We start from the raw sequence: 12,986 nt of genomic DNA on the forward strand, positions 1-12,986 counted from the left end.
GCTAGGTAAGGTAAGCTAGGTAAGGCATAAATATATGATGGGTTTCAACATGTGAGGTATAAATTAGGAGAGGTATAAAAATGTGAAGCATGAATATTTATGCTATGTGAGGTTAAATCATGTGACGTTTAATACTTTCGCACAGAAAAAGTTTTTCTAAAACGCTCTCTAGGAAAAGTACCTAATTAAAATGAATTATATAATTAACATTATATAATGTAATTTGTTAATATAGAATAACTACATAATATTTTATAATTATATAAAATTAATTAATTAGTTAATTACTCATCCATAAATTTGACTTTTTTGATGCTAATTGTCTGTTGCGCAGCACAAACTTGTGTAACATTAAATTATATTCAGAACCCGAGTACTACCCGGTACTATTTTCTCTACTTGATACATAATCTACTCAGTATGTTTTCTTAGTACTCCCTATATTAGGGACACAAATTTGCTCCGCAAAAATTACATTACGTAACGTAGTCTTGAATTATGCTGGTGTGTATGGTTCTACATCGTAGGGTGTAAGGACCCTTATGAACGGAACTGCATTCATTTAAACACAATTCAGATACAATTTTGAACATATACGCTCTTTTTATCTTGGGAACAATAACACATAATAGATCAGGGGTTTTAAAACTATTCAAACTGCACGCCAAATCGGGGTCAAATAATTGAATAAGAGGCTATTGAATAAATGACTATGGGTAAATTATTTAGCTTTTCTTTTTCCCTTTCAAGGACTAAGACAGTGTTTTCAGGTGAATTAAAGAAAGTTGCTAGGGGGACTTCCAAACGCCATATCGCAAAAAACAAACTTATTATAAAACACGGCTTTAACATTCTTTTATCTAGCAAATACTGAAGCGGGATATTTTCTAGGTAAATTAAGGAAATTTTTTTTGGCTGGCTTTCATGGGGCATACCCTGAAAGACTTCGGTGGATTTTACCAACGCAGGTTATTACATGATGCACATTAAGGTTATACGTTACATTAAAGAATTACCCTATCTCGTCCATTATAAACTTTTTATTTTGTGCGGCCAAACTATTTAGAATTGATTTCACAGTCTTGCCATTGCTTGCACAGCTTTAATAAAAGATGGGAATAAACGGCATAAAGCTAAAAGCCGATACATACTTGCCTGAAAATTTTAGAAAAAATCTTTAACTTCCTCCATTTGCACCGGGGATGGAGATATTCAGTTTTAACAAACAGTGAAAATTTTGTTTCCGATTAAACAGAGCCGGAAAGGGCAGTCCCTGAAAATATTCTAGCATACCAGCAGAGAAAACGCAAAAGATTAATTCAGTAAAATATTATTTGAGTAGTTTTCCTGCTTTGGGAGTTCCCTGTGGTGCCACCCCCTTTGATTGTCAAACTCACCGACAAAACAGAACTTACTTTCACTGTCTTTTAGTCAACTTTCAAGGTTGCACCACAAATTCGCGACAGCTACAGATGATAGCTAGTTCCCCGAGAGAATATATGAAAGATAAATACTCTATGCCCATCTACCTTAGTTCTGCACTGGATGGATGATAAGGACTATCATAAGGAAGTGAAGTTAATTTTTATACAACTCTGAAACATTTAAGCCAGCTTTACCTCTCACAGAGACTATCTGTCCTGGCTTTACTCTAATTAGCCATGACTCTCAAGTCTTTAATCACTTCCACTAAGTTGATGAAATTTGAGCAACTTGTCTTTCAGGCGAAGGCTATGTTTTTGAGATTTCTGAGCCATCTCAAAAATGTTTTGAGATATTTTTTGAGATATTTTTGAGATCTTTTGAGCCGACGCTGAGGCTCGTAAAATAATTTTTCAGCTATCGTACGTCAAAACGAATGGCGCATCAAAATTTGATTTTCCAAGTGGAGAAAACTATCTTCCCAGTCCAATATAACAGCTTCTAAGTTTCTCGTTGTTACAGTTACGCAGTGCTTATAGTTTTAAAACCCTTGAAGCTAAATAAAACCGGTGTTAGTCAACACTGGTGGTATTCTTTGGTAAAGGCAGCCTGCCACTCCTTCGTGGGTAGAGATATAAAAACAAATGTATAAAGTACGGGAATAAAGGGTAAAATAGTAAATAAACATAATAAAAGTAACTCCTTATGCTTAGTTCAGACAACAATTTATGATTTCTTCTATTATCTCGTGAAAAACACAACATAGTAATCAGGTGAATGGAACTTTCAACAATCAACTCATATCATAAAATCTCTGGAAGTTTCATTTACTAACTCATCTGTCACTAAACATTGAAGAAAGTTTGTCATAAAAGCGTTTTACACCACATAAACCATTTCACTGGAATACTATTCAGACTTTTATTACTATTTTTATAAAATTATCTCATAAATCGCGCGTTGCTGCGATATCAAAAGAAACGAAATTCAAGTAAAATTCCTTCGCGGGACCCTCCTCCCCCCGTATTAATAACGATTGTATTTCTAAATTTGGGTGTTTATAAAATTCCTCCGTGGGCACTTCTTCCCCAGACCCCCCCCCCCATATAAAAATTGCCCCCTGCAGAAAACTCCTCCCCATCCCATAAAAGAGAAAATTCCCTTCGACAATTCCTTTTCATTGGAGAACCGAGTCCATAAGTCAAAAACATAATGCACTAAATCGATAAACCACGAACGTCAATTTTTCAAACGTCATGCTTTCCACAATAGAGTTAACTCCAGACTGAATAAAGTTGTCTTCTACCCTACATTTATATAAATTAATTCAATTGATCAAACTTTCGATTTTAAATTTGTTCTACTTATTTATTATCACAGTTCAACGTGGCAACGCTGACAAAAAAGTGATGCTACCCAAAAAACACCATAGTTTTTAAACAACCCAAAGTCAGAGAGAATCAAGGCTTTCAAGTTCTGAATAAACCAAAATGGGTCCGGGGGGCGAAAAATCCTTTAATTTTAGATCTTTACTACTTCAAACAATTTTAACGCCTTTGATGGACGGTGCATATCCTTTACATAAAAACCAGAAATTTACTGTAGGCCTATCAATTAACAAAAAAGAGGAAAAATTTCAATTGAGCCGTACTAGGTTCAAAACCCTAACTGAAAGAAATTATTTTTTTCTTTTTTTTCAGATTTTTTAAAAGTTTATTTCGATGTTTCTGTTGAACAAGTTATTAATCATTTTCTTAATCCTTGTACATAATAGCAATATTTAACTATATTTACCCGTTTAGGTAAAATTTGTTTTGATTATTATGTCTTTCCATACAATTTATAATTTTCTTTTTTCATGATTAATTAATAATAAAAGTTATTTTTTTAAATTGTTATAACACTATGAATAATTCACTTTACTCTTCAGTTTCAACTGTGACAATGATTTCAACTATTGTTGTACCCACTGATCGTAACATAACATATGTTTACGTGTCATAACGTTACATGGCATAACGTAACATTATGTCGTTACTTAACATAAAATCCTTGTTTAAAAATTCCAAAGTAGATTAAAGAATTATCAGGTTCTTTTTTATGTCAGGTTCTTTAATTTGGATGTTGTTAAGTTTTGCTTCCAAAATAAAACTTATTTAAACCCAGCATTAAGTCTCCATAAAAGGTACTTATTTTTCTCTTTGCTCCAGTTAGTCCATGGATAGAAATATTTCTAAACACACGACATGCGCTAACAGAAAAAAACGTTACGCGTAAGTTTTTGCTGCTAGTGAAAAAACGCGTGAAACGCTTTGGATTAACAAATACATCAGTGTAAATGTTGAGGGCATAAACAGATATTTCTCTTCTTTTTTTGCTCCAGTCAGTCAGTTGATGCTATAAATATTAAACACACAACATACGCCAATAATAAAAAAAAAAACGTTAAGATAAGAGAGATTTTTCCGCTAGCCAAAGAACGCGTGAAACATTTTGCATTCAAAAAATATCAGCGTGAATCTTAAGGACATCAACAAGGGATTTTTCGTGCTTCTCCAAATGACCAACCGATTGATTTTTCGTGCTTCTCCAAATGATTAACTGATTATTGAAGAGATTGAAACTGTTTTTCCTAAATTTACCATTACGTTTCGTCAGGTCTTTCTCTAAGTACAATCAGATCGATGACGTTGGTTTTGAACAATGAATGCAACTTTCGTACAGCGTGAGTCGCAGGGGGACTAGACAATGGGAAAAAAGAAGAAAAAAAGACTCGACTACGGTTTAAGGTTTCCAATCTCCAAAACCATAGTTGACAGAGAACTACGAAAAATCATATATGAGGATTGATAAAATTGCCCTTTTAGCCCTCTATTTCTGCAACAACAGCCCCAGCCTCACTTCTTGAATCAGGTAGGGCAGGAGCAAAACTCCACTGTCCGGTATAGGGGTCATAGACTTCAACATCGGAAACTGTGCACGATAAAATTTTACGCACGATAAAATTAGCACGATAAAAATTTACTTCGAGTGTTTGATCCCCTCCAATGACGTATAAAAGCCCATTTGAAACTGCAACAGCTGGACTAGACCGACCAACAGACATAGATGGCATTTCTTCCCATTTATCCTGAAATAGGGGAAAAAACTTTAAAAATGCAGAATTATACAGAACAAATGGCTAAGTTACAAAATCAATTATCTTCTTAAATGGCTAAGGCTAAGTTACAAAGTCAATTACCTTCTTAAAAAAAAAAAAAAAAAAAAAAAAAAAAAAAAAAAAAAAAAAAAGTGACAAGTAGCTTACTTTTCACATTGAAGCAAGACATCTTTTGGGTTTTGATTTTCAGTAACACTCAGCTGTTGGTAAAGAAAAAGTTCATGATTTATCATCTGCCCTAACCCAATTGCGAAAATCAAAGACTTGTCAAAGTTCCCCTCCCATCAAAATCTAAAAAAGCTGCACCCAAAAAAATGTACTTTTCAATCTTATTGGATTTTTACATTCAACTTTTCATGATTTTTATTTAATGAATACCTAGTTTTTCAAATTAATAATATATTTAGTGACATTTTCGAACAGTTATTTAAATTGGCAAATGAAAACCATTAAACGATTAACCAACTTGGTCCTGAGTATATCTTCTAAAATTATTTATGATCTGCCCTAACCCCCCACCTACGAAAATCTGAGATTTGCCAGAGTTTCCCTCCGATCAAAAATATAAAAAAAACTGCACCCATAAAAAATATACTGTTCATTCTTATTGTTTTTTTTTCTGTATAATTTTTCGTTTTTGTAATGTATAATTATAAACTTATCAAGTGAATAATATGCTTCGTGACATTTTCGCACAGTTATTTAATTTGGCAACTAAAAATCACTAAACGAACAACCAACTTGGTCATGGGGAAATTTTCTGAAATTTTTTCTTAGAAAATTCTAAGAATTAACTAAAACTTCTAAGAATTAGCTAATGATCACTCAACAAACATCTGAAATTTTTCAGAGTTGTGACAAAATTTGAAATTTTTTAACAAAAAATAAAAAAACTGAAGAGACTCCCTCCCCAAGAACTTTAGGAGCCAGAATTCTAGTGACTTCATCTACTGAACTCTATTATTCAGAAAAAAAGTAACCAGGATATGTATTCTATTTCACTAAAGCTAAATTATTGCCGGAATTAAAGTTATATGGTAAACACATACTGGTTGACACAAGAAACAAGGCAGGAAGATGTCTCCGAATATTAACACTTTCTGAACGTTCCTTTCGTACTGATTCAAAACTATCAGTCAAATAAAGAGGTACAGGTTGGATTACAGCTATTTTAGCCTAAGAGAGACGTGTCTCTATTTCTATATTCCATTTTAGGGGTTTATAGTAAAAATTAAATCTATTTAAATATACGAATATAAAGCATGAATGCATAAAAAAGTAGAAATAATGCATAGATAAAGAATATATTTATTGGTATCCCCTTCAGAACATACATGTAAGTTACATCCTGTTTCAGAAGTGGTTTCCCCAATTTTTAAAACCAAAACAAATATTCTTGTCCTAATAACTCTCGATAACTGACTAAGAGTAGAGCTACTCTTCCCCAGCTCTACTTTTTAGTTTACAGTAAATCCATCAATAAAAATACACCTATAACATTAGTAATACAATAGATTATAGTATTTTTGATTGTAATAAAAATTTCCACATAATAAATTCTGCTTTATTTCAGGTGTGAAAATTGGAGAGAATATTTGGTTTACAAACTGAAATCGTTAATTGACGTTAAAAGCACTTATAAAATACAAGTGCAAAGCATCTATAAATAAATAGAAAATGGGTATCAAATTCTACTACCAACACTGACAATCCATCGTTGCACCATATCATCTGCCCCGAAAATAACAAACATTCTCCTCCATCCCACTCTATAACAAATAACAAACACACATTCTCCTCCAGCCCATTTTATTCAGGATTCGACTAGTTATCCCACGCATGAATGTCCTCATAAATTTTTCTTTGTGTAGTGGGTCAAAACAAAAATGGAGTTTAACCACCATTTCGAAAAAAAAATCTAAACGTGTCCAATTCTAAAAATGGGAAAAAAAATGGGAGTTTAGCAACCATTTCTCAAGAAATTCTAAACGTGTCCAATTCTAAAAATAGGTCAAAACAAAAACGGAGTTTAGCAACCATTTCTCAAGAAATTCTAAACGTTTCCAATTCTAAAAATGGGTCAAAACAAAAAATGGAGTTTAGCAACCATTTCTCAAAAAATTCTAAACGTTTCCAATCCTAAAAAGGGGTCAAAACAAAAAATGCAGTTTAGCAACCATTTCTCAAAAAATTCTAAACGTTTCCAATTCTAAAAATGGGTCAAAACGAAAAATGGAGCTTAGCAACCATTTCTCAAAAAATTCTAAACGTGTCCAATTCTAAAAATAGGTCAAAACAAAAAATGGAGTTTAGCAACCAATTCTCAAGAAATTCTAAACGTTTCCAATTCTAAAAATGGGTCAAAACAAAAAAATAGAGTTTAGCAACCATTTCTCAAAAAATTCTAAACGTGTCCAATTCTAAAAATAGGTCAAAACAAAAAATGGAGTTTAGCAACCATTTCTCAAGAAATTCTAAACGTTTCCAATTCTAAAAATGGGTCAAAACAAAAAATGGAGTTTAGCAACCATTTCTCAAAAAATTCTAAACCTGTCCAATTCTAAAAATAGGTCAAAACAAAAAATGGAGTTTAGCAACCATTTCTCAAAAAATTCTAAACGTTTCCAATTCTAAAAATGGGTCAAAACAAAAAATGCAGTTTAGCAACCATTTCACAAAAAATTCTAAACATTTCCAATTCTAAAAATGGGCCAAAACAAAAAATGGAGTTCAGCAACCATTTCTCAAAAAATTCTAAACGTGTCCAATTCTAAAAATAGGTCAAAACAAAAAATGGAGTTTAGCAACCATTTCTCAAGAAATTCTAAACGTTTCCAATTCTAAAAATGGGTCAAAACAAAAAATGGAGTTTAGCAACCATTTCTCAAAAAATTCTAAACGTGTCCAATTCTAAAAGTGGGTCAAAACAAAAAATGCAGTTTAGCAACCATTTGTCAAAAAATTCTAAACGTGTCCAATTCTAAAAATGGGTCAAAACAAAAAATGGAGTTTAGCAACCATTTCTCAAAAAATTCAAAACGTGTCCAATTCTAAAAATGGGTCAAAACAAAAAATGGAGTTTAGCAACCATTTCTCAAAAAATTCTAAGTGTCCAATTCTAAAAATGGGTCAAAACAAAAAATAGAGTTTAGCAACCATTTCTCCAAAAATTCTAAACGTGTCCAATTCTAAAAATGGGTCAAAACAAAAAATGGAGTTTAGCAACCATTTCTCAAAAAATTCTAAAAGTGCCCAATTCTAAAAGTGGGTCAAAACAAAAAATGGAGTTTAGCAACCATTTCTCGAAAAATTCTAAAAGTGGGTCGAAACAAAAAAAAACGGAGTTTAGCCACCATTTCTCCAAAAATTCTAAACGTTTCCAATTCTAAAAATGGGTCAAAACAAAAAATGGAGTTTAGCAACCATTACTCAAAAAATTCTAAACGTGTCCAATTCTAAAAATGGGTCAAAACAAAAAATGGAGTTTAGCAACCATTTCTCAAAAAATTCTAAACGTGTCCAATTCTAAAAATGGGTCAAAACAAAAAATGGAGTATAGCAACCATTTGTCAAAAAATTCTAAACGTGTCCAATTCTAAAAATGGGTCAAAACAAAAAATGGAGTTTAGCAACCATTTCTCAAAAAATTCTAAAATTGCCCAATTCTAAAAGTGGGTCAAAACAAAAAATGGAGTTTAGCAACCATTTCTCAAAAAATTCTAAACATGTCCAATTCTAAAAATAGGTCAAAACAAAAAATGGAGTTTAGCAACCATTTCTCAAAAAATTCTAAACGTTTCCAATTCTAAAAATGGGTCAAAACAAAAAATGCAGTTTAGCAACCATTTCCCAAAAAATTCTAAACATTTCCAATTCTAAAAATGGGCCAAAACAAAAAATGGAGTTTAGCAACCATTTCTCAAAAAATTCTAAAAGTGGGTCGAAACAAAAAAAATGGAGTTTAGCACCCATTTCTCCAAAAATTCTAAAAGTGCCCAATTCTAAAAGTGGAAAAAAAAGAAGTTTAGCTACCATTTCTCAAAAATTTCTAAAAGTGGGTAAAAAAAGTTTAGCCACCATTTCTTAATTTTTCCTGGTTTTGAGAGGGAGTGGGGTAGGCTTCCAAAAAACACAACACATTAGCAGATATCCCTATATCCGTCAGCAGATATTTTGCTTACCTCTTCGAAATAATATCTTTTAACTGATTTCAAAATATCACTGAGTTTCGTTTAGAAAAAATTCTAAACGTGTCCAATTCTAAAAATGGGTCAAAACAAAAATAGAGTTTAGCAACCATTTCTCAAAAAATTCCAAACGTGTCCAATTCTAAAAATGGGTCAAAACAAAAAATGGAGTTTAGCAACCATTTCTCAAAAAATTCTAAACATGTCCAATTCTAAAAATGGGTCAAAACAAAAATGGAGTTTAGCAACCATTTCTCAAAAAATTCTAAACGTGTCCAATTCAAAAATGGGTCAAAACAAAAAATGGAGTTTAGCAACCATTTCTCAAAAAATTCTAAGCGTGTCCAATTCTAAAAATGGGTCAAAACAAAAAATGGAGTTTAGCAACCATTTCTCAAAAAATTCTAAACGTGTCCAATTCTAAAAATGAGTCAAAACAAAAAATGGAGTTTAGCAACCATTTCTCAAAAAAATCTAAACGTGTCCAATTCTAAAAATGGGTCAAAACAAAAAATGGAGTTTAGCAACCATTTCTCAAAAAATTCTAAAAGTGGGTCGAAACAAAAAAAATGGAGTTTAGCCACCATTTCTCCAAAAATTCTAAAAGTGCCCAATTCTAAAAGTGGGCAAAAAAAGGAGTTTAGCCACCATTTCTCCAAAATTTCTAAAAGTGGGTAAAAAAAAGTTTAGCCACCATTTCTTAATTTTTCTGATTTTGAGAGGGAGTGGGGTAGGCTTCCAAAAAACACAACACATTAGCAGATATCCCTATATCCGTCAGCAGATATTTTGCTTACCTCTTCGAAATAATATCTTTCAACTGATTTCAAAATATCACTGAGTTTCGTTTAGAAAAAATTCTAAACGTGTCCAATTCTAAAAATGGGTCAAAACAAAAATGGAGTTTAGCAACCATTTCTCAAAAAATTCTAAACGTGTCCAATTCTAAAAATGGGTCAAAACAAAAAATGGAGTTTAGCAACCATTTCTCAAAAAATTCTAAACATGTCCAATTCTAAAAATGGGTCAAAACAAAAAATGGAGTTTAGCAACCATTTCTCAAAAAATTCTAAAAGTGGGTCGAAACAAAAAAAATGGAGTTTAGCCACCATTTCTCCAAAAATTCTAAAAGTGCCCAATTCTAAAAGTGGAAAAAAAAGGAGTTTAGCTACCATTTCTCAAAAAATTCTAAAAGTGCCCAATTCTAAAATTGGGTCGAAACAAAAAAATTGGAGTTTAGCCACCATTTCTCCAAAAATTCTAAACGTGTCCAATTCTAAAAATGGGTCAAAACAAAAAATGGAGTTTAGCAACCATTTCTCAAAAAATTCTAAAAGTGCCCAATTCTAAAAGTGGGTCAAAACAAAAAATGGAGTTTAGCAACCATTTCTCAAAAAATTCTAAAAGTGCCCAATTCTAAAAGTGGGTCGAAACAAAAAAATAAAGTTTAGCCACCATTTCTCCAAAAATTCTAAACGTGTCCAATTCTAAAAATGGGTCAAAATAAAAATGGAGTTTAGCAACCATTTCTCAAAAAATTCTAAAAGTGCCCAATAATAAAAGTGGGTCAAAACAAAATATGGAATTTAGCAACCATTTCTCAAAAAATTCTAAAAGTGCCCAATTCTTTGTGTAGTGGGTCAACACAAAAATGGAGTTTAGCCACCATTTTTCAAAAAATTCTAAAAGTGCCCAATTCCAAAAGGGGGTCAAAACAAAAAATGGAGTTTAGCAACCATTTCTCAAAAAATTCTAAAAGTGCCCAATTCTTTGTGTAGTGGGTCATAACAAAAATGGAGTTTAGCAAACATTTTTCAAAAAATTCTAAAAGTGCCCAATTCCAAAAGGGGGTCAAAACAAAAATGAAGTTTAGCAACCATTTCTCAAAAAATTCTAAAAGTGCCCAATTCTAAAAGTGGGTCAAAACAAAAAATGGAGTCTAGCAACCATTTCTCAAAACATTCTAAAAGTGCCCAATTCATTTGTAGTGGGTCAAAACAAAAATGGAGTTTAGCAAACATTTTTCAAAAAATTCTAAAAGTGCCCAATTCCAAAAGGGGGTCAAAACAAAAAATGGAGTTTAGCAACCATTTCTCAAAAAATTCTAAAAGTGCCCAATTCTTTGTGTAGTGGGTCAAAACAAAAATGGGGTTTAGCAACCATTTCTCAAAAGATTCTAAAAGTGCCCAATTCTTTTTGTAGTGGGTAAAAAAAAAAAAAAAAATGGAGTTTAGCAAACATTTTTCAAAAAATTCTAAAAGTACCCAATTCCAAAAGGGGGTCAAAACAAAAAATGGAGTTTAGCAACCATTTCTCAAAAGATTCTAAAAGTGCCCAATTCTTTGTGTAGTGGATCAAAACGAAAATGGAGTTTAGCAACCATTTCTCGAAAATTCTAAAAGTGCCCAATCCCAAAAGGGGGTCAAAACAAAAAATGGAGTTTAGCAACCATTTCTCAAAAAATCCTAAAAGTGCCCAATTCTTTGTGTAGTGGGTCAAAAGAAAAAATGGAGTTTAGCAACCATTTTTCAGAAAATTCTAAAACTGCCCAATCCCAAAAGGGGGTCAAAAAAAAAAAAAATGGAGTTTAGCAACCATTTCTCAAAAAATTCTAAAAGTGCCCAATTCCAAAAGGGGGTCAAAACAAAAAATGGAGTTTAGCAACCATTTCTCAAAAAATTCTAAAAGTGCCCAATTCTTTGTGTAGTGGGTCAACACAAAAATGGAGTTTAGCAACCATTTTTCAAAAATTCTAAAAGTGCCCAATTCTAAAAGGGGGTCAAAACAAAAAATACAGTTTAGCCAAATTGGGTCGAAACAAAAAAAATGGAGTTTAGCCACCTTTTCTCCAAAAATTCTAAAAGTGCCCAATTCTAAAAGTGGGCAAAAAAAAGGAGTTTAGCCACCATTTCTCAAAAAATTCTAAGAGTTCTCAATTCTAAAAGTGGGTAAAACAGAGTTTAGCTACCATTTCTCAATTTTTCTGATTTTGAGGGGGGTGGGGTAAGCTTCCAAAGAAACAACAAATTAGCAGATATACCTTCATCCGTCAGCAGATATTTTGCTTACCTCTTCGAAACAATATCTTTCAACTGATTTCAGCATATCACTGTGTCTATTAATGCCCCCAACAACGTAGAGGTAGTTGTTAAGGACAGCAACGCCCATTTGCGACCTGGACACTTGCATCTGAGCCAGAGAGACCCAGTCCCCGATCACTGGATTATAGGCTATCATATCTTTGATATGTCTTCGACTTCTTGTGCAACCACCGACAACGTATATCATACCTAAATATAAGAAACAATGGGTGGAAAAGATTATTCTAAATTAAAGAATTGTCGTTCAACGTACATTCGGTTAATTATTGACATAGATAGATATGAAACAAGAATTTCCTAACTAGCTTAGGTAGCGCAATAGCACTGTCTAAGTAAAGAGCGAAGTGGCTGATTTTTTTCACTAAGGCACTTCGTATGGAAGAAGTTGTATTAGAAACTTCAAAGCGGGCTCATTCGATTAGAAATTATAGTTCTAGTGAACTTTTTAAGATCCAAAAATGACTAGAGGGCAACCCCCCCCCCTCATGCCTCTTATTCCCCCAAGGACATCCGACAAAATTTTGAGATAGCCATAATGTTTAGCATAGTCGAGAGGGCCAATAACTATGCCTCTGGGGATGATACCCCCCCAAAGTCCTTGGAACAAGGCCTGTAAGTTAGGCAATTCGCCCGTTGTTTACATATAGTATAGGGAAAGTATAGGAAATAGTATACGGAAAGGGAAGCCCATTTAACACGAGTTACCCAGAAAGATTAAGGCGATAAAGTTGAAGCTTTCCGGGAACATTAAGGTGAGTGTTGAACTAATCAGAACACAGTTTGTGGATGCAGGTTGACAAAAAGAAGTACCCAAGGAGCGACCTAGGGTATTAAATTAGAGTTTCACGGAATGATTAGGTGGATGATCAACAGACCAAAAGGCAATACGTGTATTCTGCTATTACTGCTACTTCTACTACGACTACAACTCAGGCTACGGGTGCTAAGGTGAAAATTCCTGGAAACGTTGAGGGAAAAGTTGAACTAAATCAGAACACACTATGTGAATCCAGGTTATTAAAAGGGCGTATCAGCAATATCTTAGGAACGGCTCAAAGTATTAAATAGAAACTTTCAGGTTGTGTTGAGGGGATTGTTGAACTAATAAAAAGCACT

General features: G+C 33.0%; 2 protein-coding genes across 2 annotated transcripts in view; both read right to left on the minus strand.

The window, feature by feature from the left end:
* Positions 1 to 12,986, minus strand: part of LOC148948053 (uncharacterized) — a 476,379-nt gene that overhangs the window by 224,390 nt on the left and 239,003 nt on the right. The gene's annotated exons all lie outside the window — the stretch shown is intronic.
* Positions 2,555 to 12,986, minus strand: part of LOC148948058 (actin-binding protein IPP) — an 80,126-nt gene continuing 69,694 nt past the window's right edge. Inside the window, exons 9-10 of the mRNA XM_089095675.1 lie at positions 11,839 to 12,059; positions 2,555 to 4,552 (exon numbers count right to left, since the gene is read on the minus strand). Of these exons, the coding sequence (XP_088951801.1) occupies positions 4,286 to 4,552; positions 11,839 to 12,059 (488 nt within the window). The 3' untranslated portion in view covers positions 2,555 to 4,285. The remainder of the gene's footprint in view (positions 4,553 to 11,838; positions 12,060 to 12,986) is intronic.

Source organism: Artemia sp. Qi Xiang Cuo, chromosome 10 (genome assembly GCF_049724085.1).
Source record: "Artemia sp. Qi Xiang Cuo chromosome 10, ASM4972408v1, whole genome shotgun sequence".
In the NCBI taxonomy this organism is placed as follows: domain Eukaryota; kingdom Metazoa; phylum Arthropoda; class Branchiopoda; order Anostraca; family Artemiidae; genus Artemia; species Artemia sp. Qi Xiang Cuo.